The 23,423-nt window shown below is 41.5% G+C and overlaps 2 protein-coding genes across 7 annotated transcripts in view; one reads left to right on the forward strand and one right to left on the reverse strand.

Annotated features, from left to right (window-relative positions):
• The first annotated feature begins 1,638 nt into the window (after window positions 1–1,638).
• On the forward strand, window positions 1,639–3,426 carry KLHL34 (kelch like family member 34). The gene has a single exon (XM_072326848.1). It carries the CDS (start codon window positions 1,639–1,641, stop codon window positions 3,424–3,426), a length of 1,788 nt encoding a protein of 595 aa, XP_072182949.1.
• A 1,113-nt stretch (window positions 3,427–4,539) lies between these two features.
• Window positions 4,540–23,423, reverse strand: part of CNKSR2 (connector enhancer of kinase suppressor of Ras 2) — a 209,885-nt gene continuing 191,001 nt past the window's right edge. For 3 of the 6 annotated variants that reach the window (XM_072328345.1, XM_072328334.1, XM_072328325.1), the window contains 2 exons: window positions 10,116–10,312; window positions 4,540–7,011 (listed from right to left, as the gene is read on the reverse strand). In XM_072328345.1, the coding sequence (XP_072184446.1) occupies window positions 6,796–7,011; window positions 10,116–10,312 (413 nt within the window). In that variant the 3' untranslated portion in view covers window positions 4,540–6,795. Of the gene's footprint in view, window positions 7,012–10,115; window positions 10,313–18,747; window positions 20,863–22,565; window positions 22,704–23,423 lie in introns of those variants that run through there. The other 3 variants (XM_072328372.1, XM_072328363.1, XM_072328354.1) reach the window with 2 other exon arrangements.

Below are 23,423 nucleotides of genomic sequence, written 5' to 3' on the forward strand. Positions count from 1 at the left end.
TAACACGATCCTGATTAATGGTCTCTAATGCCATGATGGGAAGTGGGTTCAAGCAGGAGATAAATGTACGGAAGTATGCAGCAATGAAGAATGACATTTTCAGAATCCTCCCCCACATACAGAGCAGAGCATGCACAGGTATCAGCCTGTTTACCAAGACAGCTTGTGTTCCCTAGAGGAGCAGAGTGGCATACGTGGTCTGTGCTGGGATTCAGTTAGATTCCAAACACCCCTTGATTACATCCCTTGATAAACTTCACTAAAACACATAAATATTTTTAAAAGCGTGGCAAAAAAGCTTTACCTTTGGCTTCAGCAGTAGATGAGATTTATCAGTCCTGTGTGATCCTCCTCTACCTCAGGCCTGCTGGCAGCAAAATACTGGCATTCACCTACCCTGCCACTTTGCAAATCCTGAGGGCTTTCGACCTGGAAAGAGAAGTGTCAAAGGGAGATTCCTGCACATTGCTACCAGAGATACAAACAAACAAACAGAAAATGAAAGGAAAGCTGTAAGAAATCAGCATGTATAGCCTGCCCAGAGCTACTATTCCTGGTAGAAATTAGATCCTGGAAGGCTCAGGTGAAAATCAGAGAGAATCCCTGTATGTGTTTTTAATTGGGACAAGCTGAAAACGAGAAAGCCCTTGCATGGGCTCTGCTTCCAGCTGGTATCCAGCCCTCCGGCCACTCTGGCAGAAGCAGGGCTCTATTTTGACTCCAGCATGCAGATGCATTGCTCTTGTGCTTCCCTTCTGGGTGCCCCAGGCCGGCTGTTGGGCTGTGGGCCTGCTGAGGGCTGCAACCCGCCCCAGGCCTGGCCCATGGCAGTTGGATTCTGGCCGGGGGGGTGGGGGGGCTGGGGGCTGGGCACCCACAGCTATTCTGGTAGCTGTGAGCCCTGCCTGAATCATGTGAGCTGCGGGGCTCAGATATGCACTGGGCTGGATTGGCCCAGTGACCAACTGAGATATTTTGGTTGTCTCAGCGCCTCCCAGGCAGAGATTTATTGTCTTAGGAAACCTTCACAAAATAATCCCCGGGTGCTGACCTGATCTTCAGCTGAGAGAGCGTGAAAAGAGGACAGAAAGGGGCTGCTGTCCCAGGTGTGGTGTGGTCTGACTTACCGGAGTCTGAAACATACACAAGAGAGGATAAAACATCTGATTCTGCCCCAAGCCATGCACTGGCAGGCAGAGAGGATCTATTACTTGAGCTGCCTGAGGAGCAAAGAGGACCGAGGGCGACGGCTAAGCAGACACAAAGTGCCACTTGTTGGGATTGTCATCTAGCTCCCTCATCTGTCACCTGATGGCCAGCCAAACAAGTTCTCAGCACAGCCGTGGACCATTCATTCATCCCTACACAAGCAGCGGAGGTGAGAAAAGTTATTACAGCTGTTATGACATTCAGCAGTTTTTTCTATAAAGGAATGCACTGAATTCTCTACAAATCTACTAACTCTCTGCCAGGCGAGAGACTGTGGGTTTTTTTTTTTTTTTGGTTGGGCTTTTCTCTAGCAGCTGGAGGTCTGGTGGGCATTCATACAATGGCTGTTGATTAAGGCATCTGTTTCATAGTCTAATTCCATTTTTACTTCAGTAACTTAGTCAAGCAGAAAGCACTGCATTACCTACAATGAGCTACTTCCTGTCCTACTGCAAAGCGCACTGCACCACCGTGCTCTCTCAGTATCAGACCCTGAGATCAGAGGGCTTTCTGTGCGATATTTTGCTGAAAGTGAAGGAAAATGAGTTTCCTGCACACAAGTCTTTGTTGGCATGCTCTAGTGACTATTTCCGAGCCATGTTCAAAAGTTACACACAGGAGTCTAAAGCCAGTGTGATTCAGCTGCAAGTTGTCTCACCCACTGGTCTCCAGCATGTCCTGGATTTCATTTACACTTCCTTGCTGCCTCTTTCCTTTGAAAGTCTGGAGGAGACTTTGGAAGCTGCGAGTTACTTGCAAGTGACTGATGCCATTGGCTTGTGCAATCAGTACTTGGTTAACAACCTCTCCTTGGAGAACTGCTGCTTCTCTGCCAATGTTGCCAGGAGGTTCTACCTGCCGGATGCCCTAGCTGCAGCAGAAAAATACATTGTCAACAACCTCTGGAAGCTGCTGGACTTGGATTTGGCAGGGCTGCTTGAGCTGAATTTCAGAACTTTGCTAGCGGTGGTAGAATCACCAGATCTCCCTATGGTGAAGGAAACTAGGCTATTGGATCTTCTGCTGCTGTGGCTGAAGCAGGATAAATCCAGGTTGGTTCATGGAAGCAGCCTTTTGGAACACATAAGATATGGTCTCATCCCGGTGGAAGACCTGAGGAAAATTTACACACAGTCAGAAGTGCCCCTCACTTCAAGTATCAAATGCCTGATCATTAAAGCAATAAACTACCATACATCGGTTTTCAGACAGCCAATCCTGCAGGACAAGTCCACCACACTGAGGAACCAGAAAACTCGGATTATCCTGCTTGGGGGAGGGACCGTAAGTGAGGGTCTTATCACTGAAGTGGTAGCTTTCGATGTTTACAACCACAAATGGAAAGCTCTCACACAGGTGTGTGATGGGGTACAGAACCACAGTGTGTGTGTAGTGGGGAACTTCCTCTACGTCTTGGGGGGAGAAGTAGAGGGTGAAGCTTCAGGCAACTCGAACAGTGACAAGATCTTATCAGTTACGAACAAGGTCCATCGCTACGATCCAAGGTTTAACACATGGACCCAAATCACGGGCATGTTGGAAAAGAGATGCCAACTTTCTTGTTGTGTCTTAAGCAACAATATTTTTGCCATTGGTGGACGGGGTGAGAATGGGTGTCTGCATTCATCTGTGGAAGTCTACAACATCAGCCGGGACAGATGGACGAAGGCCAGGGAATTGCCATGCAAGATCCATGGTCATGCCAGTGCCACTTGCAAGAGTACTATATACATTTCAGGTGGCAAATATGCAGAACCAGCCAGCACGAGCAAGGACTTATATTCTCTGAGTTCACTTGAAGGGCAATGGATGAAACAAGCGCCCATGAGCATTGCTCGGTTTGGGCATCAAATGGCGACAATCAGAGAAGCCATATTCACATTTTTAGGTTTATATGAACCATTCTCTGAAATAGAAAGATATGACCCTGATCAAAACCAATGGACACGTTTGAGGCCACTGATCTATGACCGATTTTGCTATGGTCTGGTGGTTGTAGAGGAAACAGCTCTTCTCATTGGGGGAAAGAAATGGCAAGACTCGCGGGAAGTCCCCACACAAGATGTGGTTGGCTATGACATTGACAACGATTGCTGGGAGGAGATCTGCAAAGCCCCCCTGCCCTGGTGTGGGCTGCAGTGTGCGGTGCTGCAGCTGTCAGAGATGGCTGAGGAACAGGGCAGTGACACCCTGCAAAAGAAGCTGCCAAACTGCTGAGCCAAGGCAACATGGAATGGGGAAGAAGAAAACTGTAATGGCACTGGATGTGACAGAGTTGAAGTTCTGCAGTGATAAGCAAGACAATGGGTAGAAACAGGCAAGGAAAACTGACTGAAACCTGGGAAAAGGTGCAGCAATTTGTAGATCTGAAAGCCATCCTCGCTGGGGAAAGATGTAGCAAGTAGCACATGTGGAGGAGAGAAGCTCGTATTTTTTGAAGAGTATTAACTAGATAGCAATTAAGAGTTGTTGCAAGTCAGATTTATTCTAAGGTTAAAAAATATAATCCATCTTTTCTGTTTTCTTAATCAGGGGTAATTTTCCCAGTTGGTAAGTGCTATTGAATTGCTATGATATGGCTAAACCAAGTGAAAGTGAGATGTATAAAGATGAAAAAATTGATGCCTGTAAGAGCTAATCACAAGCAGTGCCAAGGAAAGGTATTATTTCATATGCTACATACTAGGCAGGAGTACTTTAGCTAAACAGCATGAAATTACTGGACAGAAAGCGTGGATTTTTAAAATGTAGCCTCAGTTATGGCCATATGCTAAAACAGTACTTGTTTCATAGAAGCCATTTCTCTCTGAGTAGCCTTTGTTGTAGCATGCCTTTCAGATGATTATTTTGTATTGTTTTGAAGAAACACTACTGGTACAGTACATTTCTCATGTGTCCGAGTCTTGTGTTAGTTTAGATGGCCTTAGGTGAATTGATGTATGTACTGCAAGACCATGTGACACATGTTTCAGGAGTTGCTGTACCTGATGCCCCAATACTTACCTCAACAGCACACACTGCTTTATCATACCTGATCATAACGGTAAAATTGTTCATTACTGAACCTGAGAGAACTGAGCAAACAGGTTTACTTTCACCAAGGAGTGCAAAGGGGAAGGAACACAACAGAAGGCTTTCATTCTGAGTCTACCTACAGCCTACAAACCAATGGGCAACAGTCCTACTTCTTTTTGGCCACGCTGGCTGAGTTTGCAGACACTGCCCAATTGCCAAGGAACTTGAAGGCACACTGATCTGCAAAATGGGGGTAATGTGGTCAGATGTCACTGTTTTTGTATGCATTAAACTGAAACTTGAATCAGAGATGTTCATTTAAAAGCTAAATTTATTGTACTTCATTTTACAGTGTTCCCTTCCTAGGTTGAGAGTTAATACAATAAAAATATATATAGAAGAACATTTAATAGTCTTAAAAGAAGGCAGCACAATGGATAGGACACATGTTCTTTGTCACTAGACTAGCTTAAAAAACTGCAATGTTTAATTTTCACCTTTAAAGCAATCAAGCTGACTTTACTAATGTAAAGTGCAGGCAGAATAGCTGTTGCATAGCAACAGATCTAAGTCCTCAGAGCTGCCTTGGTTTTGACAAGGAATCAACTACACAATGTGCATATACATCCATCAGATATAAAGAGGTTTTATATGAATATATTTACTTTTGGTCCGGTAAAACAGTAGCAAGAGAATCTAAATGCTTGGAACAACAGCACAACCCATTTCAAGTCAAGCATTTTTTAAGAGAAATGTACAAAAACCTCACAAATTTAATATACAAGTCAGTACATGCAGTAAATAAATGTTCAGTTTGTACAAACAATATTCTTCTAAATGGTACAAATTTTACACTTGATCTAGAATTCCATACAAATGTCGTTAATATATGATCCCTACTGACTTGAATATATGGGATTACTGAAAATGGGCTATGGAAAGGCCACTCTTCTGTACAATTGTGCAAAATCTGCAAAACATTTGCAATCTGAATGCAATAGGATAAGAAGGAGGAAAGAGAAAGATAAAGGAATGAATGCAAATAAAGTAACAAGAAAGAAAGAAAGAGAGAGAGAGCAAATAAATAAATCTGACTGTTCTTTCCTTCATCTCATCATGGATATAACTGCCAGAAAGTACCAGAGCTCATGAAGTTTGGAGTACATTCACTGAGCTGTATAGGCAATAGTCAAAAGTTGGCTAAACCTACAACTCGCTGTAGAAAGAATAAAGGAGGCTGTGCCCTCTTGCATGAGCATTATCAAGCTATGTCTCAAGTCCTAACTTATGCAGCAAAACTCTGAAAAACAGCACAAATGCTTTGTCATGCTCTGATTGCATTTTGAAAACAAGACCACAAAGAGTAAATAGATGGTGTTTTACCTCTCACTTCCCTATTCCAGAGGTGTGCCTTAATCTAAGGAGATATTTCTGCTTATATTCACTGTGTACTCTGCAGCAAATCTCAACTCTCAGTGAAGTTTAAAACCCTTCTGTTGGCTTGTGAACTCAGCAGGATCCAGAGACATTCAGAGGCAGAGCAGAGACTTTCCGAGCTCTCAGTTGTTTTCAGGTTCTGTGCTTAACTCTGTTCCTATCATACTTTTCCCCCCGAGTACAATATGGCCAAATTTCACAGCTCAAAAAACACAGAGGAGAGTACTTGAAAAATTGTATTCATTCCTTTTCTATTGTGGGAATTTTCAAAGCCTCTCAGGTTGGGGGCATTTTGTTGGAAACCTTTTCCACTGCTGCTTTTCTGGGCAATAGAAATGCAGTTATCAAGGATGTTCGAAGTCTACTTTATCTCTTTTGCAAAATCATATCCGTTTAGTCAAAAGCAGCATAAATGACAGTACCATGGCTAATTTTTGTTTCAAAAATTAACCAAATATGATTAAAAGGCAAGCAACACCTAATTTTGTCTTAATTAGAATACAGACCAGCATCCCTTTGCATTGATGGTAAACCTTAGCATCAGAAATTTTAAAAGTACAAGGAAATAAAACCTAAATGTTTAATACTTAAATTTATATTAGTCATTATTGTGGGCTGATTTTCACCCTCTTGTATTCAACAAAATGGAAACACAGTCACTGCATTACACTTTTTCCCTGTTATGTAAGAAAACTCCTAGAGTTTCTCATTAAATATAATTTTTCTTTTATTCCCCTGCCACCAAGATAGTACCTGCACTCCAAAAACGCAATACAATACTGGAATTATGTAATAAAAAATATCATTGTAAAAGCAACCTTCGATAACAAAACCTTTAGCCTGCAGAACTTCCTCTGTGAAGGCCACAGTCTTCCAAAAAATGTTTTTAAATACTTCTATCTAATAGTTGAAGATCATATTCATTATTTCACAGAAGGTAAACACAAGTGGAGCATTGGTAGTGTATAAAACACACAAATACTCATTAAAGACATGGTATCATAGACCATTAAAGGTGTACTTCACACAGTTGAGCGACATTAAAAGATAATTTACTAGAAGTCCCGCATATTGATATAAAACCTAATTTATGCACTTATGTAAAGGCTCAGCGTGTAGCAAATGGAGGGTCCCTTATACATGTGTTTCAATGTAGGAGTGTGTGTGCGCTAAGGAAGCTAGAAGTGCGTCGACCTCAGATGAGCCATTAACAGAGCCCCTCGGGGTGCTGTTGTGACAGATGTCCAAAAAGATGTCAAAGTATATTTGTTTCCATTCTTGAAAGTCTCTAGACGTCAAATCTGGATTATCCAGAACCTTGTCTATAATGGCTACTTCTCCTTCTCTGGCCTGTGGGAGAAGAAAGACAAGTAGAGTCAGTGTGGGCAATGAGCAAACAGCATGGGTAGGGTGGGAGCGAGGATGCCACAGAGGTCTGGGAAACAGGGCTGCTGTGATACCACTCACACATGGCAGCCTCTTCCCATGATGTCACTCATCACCCTGCAGGACTGGGCACTCCTCAGCTTGTCCCACACCCTCAGCAATGGCCCCTACTCCCCTCTCACCCCTTGTTCAGCTCCTGCAAAAAAAAAAAAAAAAAAAAAAAAAAAAGCCCTGAGCTGTTTACTACTAGCTGCTTTAATTTTCAGGATCAGTTTCATGCTGCCAAGCGCCATCTGTTTGCTCTTCTTGATCAGCATGAGAAATACCATGTTTGTGCGTGGGTTGCAGACAGATGGCCACTCGCCCGCCAGCAGAGCTAAGCCTTTTTTACAGGGCCTGTCATGGGGACACCTGAGCAAATGCCTGTGCTAGGAATCTTCAGCTTGGTAATGTCCTCACCAGCAGTTCATGCTGTGAGGTGGCTGGCTGCTACCTCCTCCTACCACAGTGGTGGCAAGCAGAATGCAGGAATGGGTAAAATCTAACACAGCTGTTGGCACCTCCCCACTTGTCATGGAGGCAGGGGATGTGGCTGTATCCCAATCACTGACTGGTGATTAGCTTATTGAGAGGTGACAAGCAGCAAGCATGGGTCAGAGCAAGCTGCAGATACACACACAGCTGCTCACTGTTTTTATTAGCGGTGGAAGATGGATGCACCAGCCTTGAGCCTGAAAGAACAAGTAACAGGCAAGATCCAGCACTTCTCTGTGTAGGCATGGTCTGGTCACCAGGAACTTCTCCTCTATCCTCCAGGCCAGATGGGTTTCACAGACCTTACTTCTAACTGACATTTGCCATGTTTATTCTGCAAATGTGATAAACTTCTCTAGAGAGCATGCTAAGGGGAGTATTCAGCAATGTCAGCTCATGTTGGTGGAAAAGTTATCAGAAGGGTCAGAGATGTCACTAACAAGTAGTATGTTTAAAGGTATTTTTCATGCTTTGCAATCAGTAGCTAATTAATACTATATGCTAGAATACTCAATTTCAGGAACAGTCATACAGCTGTGGCTAACCAGAGGAAGAGAACCTTTGGAATTTCTCAGTTAACATATATTTGCATGAACTACCATAACGTGCTTCTTGCAGATTGTCACCTGTAGACACAACCCAGCACTGCCAGTCAGGTGGCTCATACTTGCTGAAGAGAATGGTTTTGTGGCTATGTCAGGACAAAGAAAGCAGAAAGGTCTTTCCATTGCTGATGGAACAGAAAGCTGGAACCAACTTGGAACCAACTTAGAGGGCTGTACAGATTACTAATCATTTTAATGAATTAAGGGAAAGTTCAGAACACCAAATCCAATGGGGAAGTGCAAGTGAACGTATTCAGGAAGGAGAACTCAATGGCATTGATTAAAAGGGGGGACAATTTATTAGCTAACAGCAGTAGCTCCTGATAAATACTACTACCAGTAAAATAGGAGAGGTGAGTTAGGATGGAGCTAGAAACAATTAATGAGTTACCGTGATGCCTCTGTAAAACAGGCGCACGCCACATTGCACTGTTGCCATATGCAAGAAACAGCAATAATCTGTCTTTGATACTTGTTGGCATTGCACTGTCAATTATTTATGTCATTCTGGTCCAAACAAGATTGGTGACTAGTTCAGAAAATATGTGTCATGGAAAGAGAATAAACAAATTATGTTTGCTTAGTCTAAAAGAAAGAAGATACAGAGAAGCATGAAAACAGGCATCTGCTGGGTTAAAGGGATGAGCTGCTTTTGGAAGACCCTGGAGAGAAAACAATTCCATTTGTAGAAAACCATTGGCATAATGTAACTCAGGTATCAGTAAATGCTAACAAGAAAGGCAATTAAGCATGCTGATAAGCTGCTGATATGGAACAGCAGCAAGGCTGTGTAATTCCTGCAAGTATCAAGAAATGTGTTATTTTTTATATTTCAGATCAACAACTCTAACATACTGTTGGCATGAGTGATTCCACCAAGGTGCAAGAGCGGAGATTCTGTGTGAAACTCCTGCCTGCTCTGCATATCTGAGATGGCTATGATTTTGCTTCAGTTTCTCCTGTAAAAATTACATGGAAAGCCTGGGCACCTTGTCTTTTTTCTATCAGTCTACAATCTAGCAAAGACTCACATACCCTGGTTCATTCAGTTGCCTTCAATGAGATGATGCAGTGCAAAAAGTTAAACATAGGAAAGACATTCTTCAGGGCGGGAGTCTCACAGCATGAAAATAATATTGCTTAAATGCTTCTCTAGGTGATGGAAAACCAAATTAATTAATGCTGGTAAAACTCTCTTTGATAAAAGCTGTTACAAAATCCACTGTACAATTATCTAGTGACTTAAAATGTAGTAATTTAATACAGTTAACAGAGACCCTGGGGAAATCCAGCATATTGTTTGCTGAAATCTCTAACAGTATAGATTTGAAACTGCTGTAACAAATAAAGAAGCTGACAGGGAGGTCAAATTAGCTGCACTGCACTTACAATAATGATAAAAATCTTCAAATCCATCATTACCACTATCTATTTATTTAATCAATCCTACTGATTAAACACAATGATCCCACCGGTCTATGCAAAAACCGAGCACACAGTTCATTCCCAGACAAACTCAGTAATGAGAAAATAAGAAAATGTTTTAAAAGGTACCGCATCATTCCAAAAGGCTGACCGTGCTTCACTTTAGACTTCGGCAATTCTGGAGTAAATGCATTTTTATAAATGGAAGTTTTCAGAGACAAAACAGGTGGTTAAGGTCTCCTCTGTTAATCTGGTGTCAAATGATGTCATAGTAGCTAGAGGAAGAGGTGAAATTTTACCTGGGCACAAATTAAAACATTCTCCTCTCTTTGACTCCTCTCCCAAAGCACATTTTCCTCTGCTTCATGAACCGTGGTTACACATACATCCTTGCATGTTTCACAGATCATATTCAATCTGAGCTCCAGCCACACACAGTTAATCTCTGAATACAATACTGGCAGATCCAACCTTAAGGTAGGATTTTCCTCCCTTTTATCTCACCTTTAAAGTGCTTTTCAGAATTCGCAGCTGGTGCAGTTTTTCATTAACTACTGGATCGCTACATCTCTTTATAAAAGATTTCCTATACTCCAGCTTAGTGGAGATCCGGTGGTCTCCTAAAGGAGAAAGGCTGGCCTGCTCCAGGGCTCTGTACAAGTCTTGCAAGGAATCTGCTGCTATTTCTTCTGTAGTTTCAACTGTAATGAGAAAAAGAGGGGGAAAAAAAAAAAAAAAAGGAAAAAAACAGAGAAAAGAACAGTGGATCAATAACAGTTATATGACAGTCTACCCAAACCCTTTGCAAAATGTTTCTTTGATGATGATCAAGATTGATGATGACCAGATCATAAGGAAAACATTTCAAACCTGCTTAGGTTCTTGAAAAAACTGCTGCTTCTCCTTCACTAACTATTACCTTCAAGAGGAAGTCAGTTAAGAATGTAAAGTCTTGACCTGCACAGAAAGAAGCAACAGTGCAAGGTGCAATAATCTTGCAGTGCCATACTGTCAAAAATCTCATCTCTAGTATTGCATTTAAATATGCTGGTAATTTAGTAGTAACAAGAAAAGAAAGCACTGGAAGTATCTAGTGAAGAAGGTGATCAGGGACCAGATCTTGGCCTGAGATCATGATGTTGGTGGTGCCCTTGAATGATGCTGATGACAGTGCTCTTGGGATCAGATGTAGTTTTCCTTCCTATAAAAGTCCTTTTTGGCATGTGCTTTTGATACTTAAGAGTGTTTTTCATTAGTCAACAATGCTGTTGCTTGTGATATTTCTCTCCTGTATTAAAACATAGAGGCTTTAACAGAAGATTATAGACTGGATATCTGAGCATGGTGCCCAGCACTACAGCAAGCTGCATTATAGTCTTCGTAATGCTTGTTCTAACTAGTGCTGAGAGCATTTTAAAGGAAAATATAATTGAAAATAAATAAATACATTTCTTCTTTAGAAACAAACTCGAATAAAAGTTGGGATGAAATGTTAGTCTAAGCATTTGAAATACTTAATCTGCAAAGCATCAAAACATATCAATTTCACATACACCATTTCCTCCCAAAGACACTAATGACTATGTAGAAACTTGCAAAGTGCCAGTGAAGTGCCATGATGAGCAGAGCGATGACCGTGGGAAGCCATGGCAGCCCTGGGGGAGCAGCCAGCTCTGATCCTGCCGCCACTCACCAACATCCCATATATACAACAGCCATCCACTGCTGCAGACACACATGCCTATCAGTGGTGACTTGAAACAACGACCCTTTCAAGCCCGTTGCATGCAGCACTTCAACTACTCACCTCTCAGACTCAAGCAAGAACTCTAGAAACCAAGATCACCACATCCCATCACAAAAGGTATTTGCAGTCATATAGATCTTTACAGAGCCAAAACATTTTGTAGCCAGCAATTAATCTCGATATATCCCCTATCTGTTTATTCATTTGCCTTTTTCATGGTGTGGGGGGGTGTTCTTTTCTTTTCTTTTTAAAGATGCATAGACACGAAGAAGAGTTAGAGGCCTTTTACTGACAAAGGTGTTGGGTTCCCTCAGTTGATATATATATTGGAGTTTGTTTATCACTGCATGTCCAAGAAGAACTTACAGAAAAACAGAAATGGGATGCAGCTCTGTCTAGTTGATTTCTTTCTTGTTAACACATCTATTGTGTTAACAAGTAAAGCATTCAACAGATTGGTTAAAATTCTCCACAGTTTTCATTTTTATGCTTTCTTAAAAACTCCCTGTAGCAATGAGAGAATTGATGTTTGGGATATTTCTGTCAGGTGGCTCCGAACTTTGAAGTCTGCCAGTGTGAAGTTGGTAGAGTCAGAAAGGGAGGGATTTTCTAAAAGGAAAGAAAACAAACCCAAAAAAAGAAAACATCTAGATTTGACAAGGGACTGTTTTACGTCTGCTCCTTTCTTTCTCTTATCACTTTTTATGAAAAGCAAAGGAGATCTTGTCTCTTCCCCAGCAGCATAACCATGTTGTATCCTCTGAAGATTAGTGCAGGAAAACCTGCTGAAGGAGAAAGCCAGTGCTTTGTTTCCATGTAATTTTAATTTGATTTGCTAAGGTTATGTGGAGTCTGGACCAGAAACTGGCCACCGTGTCCAGACTTGTCACTGAAAACACCTGGCTATCTAAAACATGAAAGGTCCCCACCACAGACAAGGACAAAGCTTGAGTTGAAACCCAAGGTTGCATCTGGTCTGACAAGCAACTTCAATGAACCTAACATGGCTTCTGTAGATGCAAATGCCAGGCTGCAGGGCCTGGAATGGCCTCCATCCCTGTGCCACCCACCAGCCTGGAGGTCTGCCCTGCCTGGTGCTCCTTGTGGCTCCCCTCCTCAGGCCTGCTAAGCAGAGGGGCTGCAAATGGGTGAGGGGAACAGCTCTGAGATCTCATGGGAGCACACTACGGGGCACTACAGGGGAATAATGTGGGCAGGATTAAGCAGCAGCCTTGCTGCCCTCTCATAGCACTTACTGGAGGGTCTCCAAAATGCATCCATGCTTCTGTGCCCGCTGGTGCTGCCTTCTATCAGATTCTGTCACCACCATGCTGTAGTTACAGGCAGTGTGGAAAAGAAGGAATGGGATTTGCTATGAAGACAAGAGCAGGGGAGACAGAAAGCAGGCCCCTGCTTTTAAGTGCCTCTCTGCTGCTGATGCTTGGGAAGCTGAAGCAGGGCAAGAGACTGCCTCAGTCCACCCACGGCTGGGATGAGGGCAGTGGGCGTCACAGTAACACATGCCAAGTGTTTAATTTTTCCAAAGGAACACTGAAAGCAATGGTGCTGCTGCTCTCGGTGGCTGGAGTAGGCCCTCAGTAGGCGGGAATGAGATTAGAGACAAATCTCCCCTCCTTCACCCTTCTTCTAAAGGCTTTGATTGATTTCCTGTGGGTGTTGGTGAAACCCCTTGTGCCAGAAAGGAATTGAAATACTTGATTAGACATACAGCTGCGATTTAAAAGTATGCTTTTTCTTTTTTTTCTTTTATTTTTTCCTTAATTTGGTTTATATTTATGCAAGTGATACGCTATTACAGCAGGGCTTTCCTCATAAGGGGAAATAAGGCCTCAGAGAATGCTGCTTTTAAGCAGGAAACATGACCTGATGTGATCTGCAGATGACCTCAGAAGAGCAGCCAGTGCAGCAGGTAGTTATTCACTCTGACATGGCTGCTGAGCTACAGGCTGCATCTCTCCAGCCACCTCACTTCTCTGAATATAAAGGAACATGGCTGTTCCACACACTGCTAAAAGGAGGGTCTCTTTCTATAACAGTCCTTTTGCACGCTGCTTGACCTAAGCCTTGAACAACTCTGTAACCTTGAGGCAGAAAAGAAGTTGCATAAACTCTGCAGCACACAGGATCAAAATTCAGAACCACGTCTTCCAATTGCAATAATACACAGGTACTATGTTTTGAAAAAACAAAACTTATGCTCTGTCTTCAAAAGAAGGCAAAACCTTTTGCATTAAATTCAGGAGCTGAAAAACATTACATTCAAGTAAATGCTGTGTTGGTATGTTTTGTTTTCTTTTTACTGCTTTCCGCTTCTTAAAATGCCATGAATGTTTTTATCTACTTTTACATTTTCTCAGGGGAGGAAACTAGAGGTTGCGGCTGAGTGGGTGAAACTCTAGGAGGTCAGGAATGGTTTGGGTTATTGACATTCAGGAAAGACTGGTGGGATTTTTAGCACTGTGCTCTTTGTTTTTAGAATTACTTTGCCCTGAAACCTATGAGGATATCTGTGTAACCACCTCCTTGCTCCACTGGGCTGTTCATCTTTCCATTACTTCCCTCTAAAAAAAAACAGTAAGTGCAATAAATAGGAACATCAGGTACCTGAATGAGAAAGTGATCAGAGAGAAACCATAAATGCTGGTGTTTATGTGGAACAAAAGGTGATGGTTCTGTGTGAGCTAATGATTCACGAAGATGATCCTGAACTAGCGACATGTAGAAAGTCCTGGCTGCAACCCATCTGGCTAATGCATCTGGACACAGGTAATCTCTGGGCTTATATTTCTCACAAATCTGCTTTAAATGGAGTAATCTTGACATTGTCAGTGGAGGTTCCGGCACTTCTGTGCCTCGCTTTCTCTGTAAAATCTCAAGCCACTGAAAGCTTGTGTGGTGTCTCTCTTTCAGTGAGGTACCATCAGACACAATGATTGTACCTGGTGTTATGGGTTCACACAGCTGCCCAGGCAAGGATCCTACAACACAGTCCATCACAAGCTTTGTCACCTGCTGTGCTGTCAAAGGCAGATTCTTCAAGGACTGCTGCTCTCCTTTGTATGCCTCTCTGTTCTTTGCCTGTGCATTCCAACTCCATCCAGACTCTGCCCATCATCTTCAGGCTCCTCATCCCAACTGAGGGACACAGTTCCTGCTCTAATGGTTTTCTCCTTTATTTATTTATTTATTTTGCTATCCTCTTTGCTGTTTGCTCCTTTCACATCTTAGCGACATGCTTTTCTCTGTGCAGCTCCTTGTATGCACGCCCACCCACTGTTCTACTTGCAGTTAGCTCTGCATTTGAACAAAATCACCGCCCTCTGCAAATCCTGAGAAAGCAAAGCTGCTGCAAATCTGTGACAGAGAGCAAACAACGTGCAAACAGGCTGAAATCCCCCAGCTCCACTGAAACCCACGCTCCCATTTTCATTCCTTTTGGTGAACTCATTGGCTCTGGCAAGGGAAACAGCTCAGCTTGGCTCCCCCAGGATCTTAAGGAGGTAAGTTTGTTAGAAGACAGGATTAATCATAATATAAACCATATGCTAATTTCCTCCTAAAAATCTCACAGGATTTGCTTCAGTTTAATGTTACGCCTTCTCACTTCACCTCTCACACCTGCTTGAAGACTCCTGAGACTCTTTAGTGCTGCCAGTAAGCAATCCAACAAAACTAAGATTATTCCTGGTCTCTGGGACATGGACCCAGGTCCTGTTACTATCTCACACAGAAGCACAAATTCCTGTTTTTTGTGTTTATTTGTTTTTCAGGGAAAGGTAGAAGGGATGTCCCTGTGTTTAAGGCAAGAAACAAAAGGATAGAAAGAATGTATGTGAGTGTTAGCTCTATTGGAGTGGAGATGAGAGAGCCTCCAAAGAAATTGGTTCTTGTTTCTCGGTACCTGGCCAAAACAAATCTTTGCTGCTGTTCAGGTTAATCACTAGATTCCAAACTGCACAAGAGGAGACATATCCAAATGCCTATGATGCAAAGAAACAGGAATTACAGTCATTTATTACCCTATTTGGGTTGATGGCAGGCAGACAAAGCTAGGTATTTGCCTTCTCCCTCTCTTCGTCATCAAAGGAAGACAATGGTGAAACCACTGGCAGATGGAGTTTTACAAGGAGACTGCATGAGGTGTACCAAGTTTGCCCTGATCATGAGTGTGGGGAGCATGGTGACAAGGCAGATCAGCTCCTGCTAGGAGAGCATCAGCAGGCACATTGCCGTGTTTGAGCACAGCACAGAGTAGGTGGCAGGAGGCAGCAGGAGATGCAAGTCAGGTCTGTATGGAGGCCAGCTGCGAGTCATCTGCTCTGAGTCAGGAGGAGCAGATTTCCCTGCTAGAGCACAGAGAAATCTGTGTCTTCTCTAACTCCACATTGTGGCAAAATCAAGACCTGAATGGGCATGTGAGTGAATGTACAGATAGAAGTGCATATACATATAAATCTATGTATGTTAATCTATTAATGAGAGTTCTCCACAAGTGAAGAAAAGAGTAAGCAAGCTGAAGAAATACTTAAGAAAAGCTATGGGCTTTTCTTAAGCACCTGGCCTTTGCAGCCTTTCTGTTATCCTTTCCCCTTGCCTGCCCTTTTCTAATTTATGCAATCCTCCATTAAAATACTGACCCATGTACCAGAAAGCACAAGATTTTCCCCAAAACCTTTGTTCAAGAAGGGGAGAAGCAGTGTTTAAACTCAAGCCTTGATACTTGTGTTTAGTGATGCAGAGGATCAGAAAACTAGTATTAAATTTACATTTTATGCAATCTTTTCCTTGAAAGAGGCAGTACTTTTTGGTTATCAGATAGCTGTAAATAGATTCTGTCCTCTCCCATTAGGTAAACCTGCAGGCAAAGAGGTTCCTGGAGAGCATCCTTGCTGAGGGCACCAGCCTAATCCAGCTCTACTCTGCGCTGGTGTTCCCCACTGGAGCAGTGAGTCTGTCTTTCACCTCTGCGAGCACACTGTTTTCCTGAAATAAAGTGAACAGCGCAGGCAAGTGGAAAGCCCATCTCCCATGGGACAGATTTTAGAAGGTATTTCAGGCCATTTCCACACAGCCAAGCTCAATCAGAAGTGGTTAGACACCATAGGCACTTTTAAAGGATCTGACACTAGCTTTTGTAAGGCCTGTGAGATACTTGACCAAATACTGCAGCATCAAAGGTCTAGTTCTTTTTTGTGACACATTTATGGCACTATTCTTTTTGGATCTGTAGATCCCTGTGAATCTCTCTTCTCTTAGATCACCTCTCTGGTGAATGAATGAATGAATGAAAGGCTGTCTGCTCCTTGTCACGGCCTTGCCCTCATGAGCCCCCATTGGCTACAGACTGTGTTCTATGGGCTGAAGCACAATACCTGGGCTGGCCTTGCTGCAAGCCCACACCAGACACTGCTCTTCAGTTCTTCGTGCAAATAGAATTGGTTATTAAAAATGGTTGATGCCAAAATCAGCTTGAAAAAAACTTCAACATTTTAGAAGTATCATGAGCCACCAGGTACCTTCCTGGAGACCTGCAGTGTCGTGCTGATGCCAACCTGCTGACGCCAACCTGCAGGCACTTTCAGCATCCACTTAGCAATAAAGGACAGGTGCTAGCAAATGGGTTAATATGTTAGTGGGAAGGGAAAACACAGACAGAGGGAATAATTAACTCACTCTGTTCGTGCAGCCACTTGACAGCTCTTACACATCTCAAATGAGCAATGGGAGAAACTCCTCGTGTGCTCTCTGCCCTGCTGTTTCATGTGGTTATATTGGTAGGCTGTGACTTCAGAAAGGGCATAAGAATGAGGCTGAGATAATTCAGTGTAACAGAGAACTCTGATCAGTGGCAGAACTTTGTGGCAGCAGTGCATCCTTTGGTATTTGTCAGAGTGCTCTACTCATTAAGTTGCCTACAAAGAAATCATTTTAACCGTCATCCACTGAACAGATTTTACTGACTGTGAGAGAATTTTAACACAGTGAAAGAGGGTATCTTGACATTTTCCTTTGTCACAGATTGGTATAAGCACTGTTCAACTTTATCACAAGCTACCAATATTGAGGTGAAATAAACAAAGCAAATGTGTTTTGGTAGTATGCTTCCCCTTAGTCTGCTCAGTTCAGAAACAATGAAAAACTTCTTGTATTTACAAGGTAAGCCAGTTCTGAAGCAGAGTGGATAAACTGCTACACTTCTGGGGATGCTGTGACTCTTAAACAGGATGAGGCTGTCCCTATGGAAGCAATATATGAAAGCAATTACTCCTTCAGGAGGGTTTGTTTGTTTGTTTGTTTGTTTGTCTTTTTCCCCACAAACCTAAGCTGTTACAGCATATAAAGTTGTGAAAGATTAAGTGACAAGTGATATGGACCCGGCAACATTACTCACCGCTCAAAATCAAGCGACAGTCATGCTTGCTTAGCGGTAATACCTGCCACAGCTGATGGCCTTGGTACCTGAAAGCAAGCCTGAACAGAAGGGGTAGTGTTCCTCATGAGCAATATCCACTGAGAAAATGAACTCTACTTCAGGCTGCATCCCATGTTTGCTTATTTGGATGAAAATCTAATACTGAGTGAAATTTTCAAAAGCATCTGCATCACCCAGGGGTATCAATCCCAATTTCAAGATGAAAGAAATGTGGTAAATCAGTGTGGGCAGAAACTAGTGTCTTTTAACTGCCAGCTTGGTTACCTCTGTGTTGCATGGCAGCTGGCTGTGGAAGCAGCTCCTGAGGCATTTGTGAAGGGGGCCCGAAATACTCTGGAATATGCTATCCCAGAAGATGTCTTAATTATTCAGATATTCAGATTTATTATGGGATTTATAATTACACAGGTTGTGATAGCTGCACTGAGTAGATCCCAGACTAATGAATCTGCACCCCAATTTACACATTTATTTAGGGTACAACACTGCCAGATCTTAAGCACCCCCACCAGCTGCTGAATGCCCATCACATCGCCACTGCTTGTAAACACTGAACAGAGTTCATTCCCTGCCTGGTGCCTTTGAGAACAAGTGCTGTATGTTTAGTAATGGCAAGAGAAATGCAATGCCATGTGGCCACTCATGTCATCATGTGTCATAATGCCCAATGAACCTGTGAACATGCAGGCACCTTAACATAAACTTTGTCTCAAAACTGGCCTTAACAGCCATCACAGAAGAAAGGTCTGTTCCCCATCCATTAGGAAGAGCGCGCACACAAAAGAAATGAAAAAGAAAGAAGTGACCATCAGCCCTTACAGACAATGGCAAAGATGAGAAGTTACTGGCTTATTTCCTTTATTAAGCCCAAAATAACACTTTCAAAAATCCTGACTTCATGAATAAATCAAATACCTTCATTAAAGAAACATTACTGCCATTTTCTATACTTTATTTTAAGGCATACAGAAAAAAAATATTTAACAAATGGGTATGCAATTAAATGCCAGGGACTGCTAATTACAGCCCTCTGAATGCCTCTGCAAAACAATGATACTCAATACAATATGTTAGAAAGGGTGGGGAAAAGAAAGAGGAAGCTGAAGACGATCTAATTCATGTTAGTGCATATATATGCTTGCCTGTGGCTGCAGGCTGCAAACAAGCCATCAGCATAATCCAGAATGGCAGCCAAAGGATACTTTAGATTCACATCTTTGCTTCTGCTTCTCTAATTCATTTCCAAAACATTTCATCTCTAACTAATTATGGAGTTTAATGACAGAACGTGAAGGACTGGCTCAGGTTTCAGGCCATTCCAGCAGAGTTTTAATGATACATTACATCCTTCAGGTTGCAGAACCTTTATGTGCTTAGCCGTGATTTATCAGCCCTGGCAGAGGCAGATACTTCAAAGGCAATCTTATATAAAAAATAAATTCTGCCTTTGCCAAGCATCGGAAAAAGCACTGAATTAAATTTAAAAATCAATTCCTACAGACAAGAGAGTCATAAAAACTCAGTGGGCTTGTCTATTTGGCCAACAGGCACAAAATCATGAAAGTACAATTTTGTAATCAATAATAGCAATACAGCGTATGTTTCTCGATTGGAAAAAATTAAAGATGCCAAAACAACATTGATAAATACTTAGGCTGATTTGTGACAGTCCCATTAAGCAGAAACACAACATGCATTTTGATGAATTTTCAACTAGTTTATGTCATACTATAGTTTTTATTTTTCAAAAAAAGAATATTAAAACTATTATAAGCTTTGTCACCTGCTGTAAGGCAGAATGATGTATTTTATTCACTGCACATTTCATTTGAGAGGCAAAAAAGCATAATTTACTTCTTTATAAAAGGGAAATATATATAACTATATATATATATAATTTTATTGGTATTAACATAATGCAATACCATACATTGAGCAAACAGAAAGAAAACATTTCAAAATACATTTTTAAAAGTATCTCCCCGTAAGATAGTATGAAATATCAAGTAATTAGCATTAACATTATTACAATACACCCTTAGCCAAATATATTAAGGAAAATCCACATTCTAACCACAGAGATAGAGGCAAACATCAACCCATAGGGGACTCAGAACATAATGATAAATACAATATCTGCATCTACTTTGAGTGACATCCAGATGAATACTGGCCCCCAAACAGCCCTCTGGAGTCGGGGTGTTATACAGAGAATACTTTGTGCCTGCTTCTCCAGGCAGCATCACTCACATGTTTAACTCCTAGAAGATAAAGAGGAACTGAAGAGTTTATCTGCAGAGTATAAGAAATCTCAGCATGAGGTATCTTCTCCGTCATCATCCAAACCAGTGTCAGTGTACCCTCTGGTAATGCGTTACAAATCATTAGAGAAATAGAAGTCTCTGAAAGGTCTGTGCACACCTCCACTTGACAGAATACACTTAGTTTAGCATGATACAGTAAGGTAGCATCCTTCACATTAGCGAAGGATGCTTAAATGGCACAATCTGTCTGGTTGGCCTGAATGGATTCACTGCAGTTCAGTAAAAGCAACAGGATTTTAGCGTTACCACAGCCGAATCCCTGTTTAATTCCTCGAGGTCTGCAGAACAAAACTGAGTGACATCAAAGCCCTTCCCCTGTCAAGACCCTCTTCCCCTTCCGTTCTCCCATGCAGGGCAGTATTTTCTGCAAATGTGCTCCGTGTAGACTGGATCTGACCTTGTGCCTAGTCCCATTGTGGAAAGGGTGCATTCTTCAAAAGAGTGGCCATGCCCTTGACACCTTCCTGGAGGCCTCATATCCAGGCATATGGTTGTCTACGCTTTAACAGGTCTAGTCTCTTTTTATAAACACCAGTGTTATTCAAGAAGAATTGACTTTCTGAACGGAGGCCATTAGGCGTCTTGCAAGAGGCTGAAGTTGAGTCTCCGTCGTGCCAATTCGCTAATGATAAGTTTATCAACCTTTGAGTCCAATCGGTTCAGTGCCAAGAGAAGTGGATCCGATTTGACATGGAGGGGTGCTATCAACTCTCGCAGTGTATTAGCCTAATATGATAAAGCAGTGATACAATATGTTGAGAGAACGGTGATGTGCCATTATTTCCATATCATATTAGTATATTTGAATTACTATCATGCAAACAAGAGCAAATAGCAAATCTGGCATACAGTTGCAGCACTACAGAGCTTTTCTAATCTTCATGCAGGTATGCTTGTGAGAACAGATACGTGGCACTGTTTTGGTATGACAACTTGCTCCATCCAAAGAGGTATTTAGGGCAGAAAGTTACATATATGCTTTTTGTAGATATGTTTGGAGGGAAAAAAGTCAACGACAACAAAAACCCACAAGGCAACCAAACAAAACAACAAAGACTAACTAAAAATAAATTAAGCAAGAGAACAATGCACATCCTAACCAGATTGGGTTGGTTTCCTTTGTATTTAAAGACATGAACTCATTTGGAAACACTGGAAAAGGGTCACATGAATGAGACAAAAGAAAGCAAAGTATGTGCCCAAAATCCACCAAACATGCCATGAGCATGGAAAGATACCCTGACAGCAGCTTATGTATGGAACAGAAAAAGAGGTGGCACAAGGCAATCTGTTTCTTTTTGTTATTTTAGCTGACAGTTTAGTACTGTGACACTTTGGATGAAGGGTAAGATTGAGTAGGAAATCATGTGACTTTTAAATCATGCTGACATCCAAAAGCTAGGACTTGAGAACTCACAAATCTTTGTGGACTCATGTTAGCAAAGAAAAGAGAGAGGTGGAATAAGCAGCATGTTGCTAAGTTGTTTACTAAAGAGTTTTTGGTGTATTTGTGCAGTCTTTGCACACAGGGCAGTTTCAAAAGCCCAGCTGGTTTCAGCACTTCCCCTATTTTGCTGTGAATTATTCTTATTTGTAAAAAAGTATGAAACTTTCCATGATTCTCAAAATCCACTCTGCTTTCAGATCACGGATAGGAAAAGCTGTGGAATATTTTGTTGATAAAAGAAACAAAAAACAAGCCTCACTTCGGGAAAGAGTTCAACTAGGCCAATGTAATGGCCTAGTTGAATAAAATTACATCCAATTTAATTGTTGAGATTTGTTTATTCCATGTTAAGGAATTTACTTTTTCAAAAGACAGGATGCAGAAGGAAGGAAAATACCAAGCTCTGTCATTCTTACTCTTGAGGATATCTGGAAAGGTCTAGGAGAGCGAAAAACAATGTTGTTTCAGTGAAAGAAGGCACGAGGTGGAAAGAATTCCAGGTAAAAACACGTGCCATTTAATCTGCCCACGGCAGCAATTGGAAAATGGGTTTCCAAAGAGGCACGCTGTGAGCAATGCTGCAGAGCTCAAATGAAGTTCAGGCTCTTCTGAACTTCCTAGGTTTCCTGGGAATTCTGTGTGTTAAGAGGGAGAAGAGGAAGAACAAGGGAGGGGAAAATAGTTTATATAACTATGTCCTAAGAATAGCAAAGAGACGATTTTATGTAACTTATGATTTTAAATAGGGAACATTTGATTATACAACTGAAATGAACACAAACAAGCAAACAAATAAACACAAAAGAAAAATAAACCCAAACCAACTCCAAACCAAACCCCTGAGAAACAAAAGCCCAAGCCAGCACACTGCAAGACTGATGGAGTTGTGAAGAAAGGAGGCTCAGCGGACTGCAAAGGGAAATGCTTTTCACATTTTATCCTATTTTATAACACTGACAGTCACAGCGTTTAAAGTAATAGTCTTGGATTTGCTTGGAAAAGGGCACTAAGTGGATCCTGCAGCCTCATAGATGTTGCTTCTGCAGCTTCAGGAGATCCAGGTGTCTCATGGTTGCTGTTCCTAAAACTTCATCTCTAAAATATCAGGAAGTTTGATTTCCTGTAAGAAGACAGATTTGGACAAAAGAAACTCCTCTTTTCATTTAAAAAAAAAAAAAAAAAAAAAAAAAAAAAAGGTAGCTACGAAAGAAACAAGGGGCATTTTCATTAGGATGTTACCAAGCAGATATCTCAACTCTGCTCTTCCACATGTCCTGATGAACCTAGTTGAAGGATGTATGAAAGAATTAAGCTACCTTCACTGGCTGGCAGGACAGGATAGTTTTATGTATCTAAAATCCAACTACATTTTGCATTAGCAGATGACTGCTTATGAAAGAAATCCTATTTAAAAGCCTATTTATCTGAAAGTGAATATAATTAACAGGCACACTTGGGGTTTTCTAAATAGAGTTTCTTATTATTTTTACTCTTACAGAATGCAACTGCACAATAATTCTATTAAGGTGGATGCACTTAAGAGTTTAGAAATTCTGCTTTTTTTGTAGAAACATTATATTTCCTTATCATTGTAAAATACACATTAGCAAAATGATTTCAGTAAAATCCAGCACATGGTTCCCCTTCCAGCCTAGAGTTTTTTCTAAGTTTGTTTTAAAGGAGAGCAAATACAAATAACAAAGAACAAGTAATGTGATTTTGGATGGATCTTATCAACACTACGATTTATGAAACTCACAAGATTTGCAAACACTTTGAAAAACAAACCAACTCTCATTCACATACAAAAATGAATTCAACCCTGTGAAAAAAATAAGTG

This window comes from Excalfactoria chinensis, chromosome 1 (genome assembly GCF_039878825.1).
Source record: "Excalfactoria chinensis isolate bCotChi1 chromosome 1, bCotChi1.hap2, whole genome shotgun sequence".
In the NCBI taxonomy this organism is placed as follows: Eukaryota; Metazoa; Chordata; class Aves; order Galliformes; family Phasianidae; genus Excalfactoria; species Excalfactoria chinensis.

Coding starts and splice junctions, on each gene's coding strand:
- KLHL34 (XM_072326848.1), top strand. CDS start 1,639: ATGAGCTACTTCCTGTCCTACTGCAAAGCGCACTGCACCACCGTGCTC.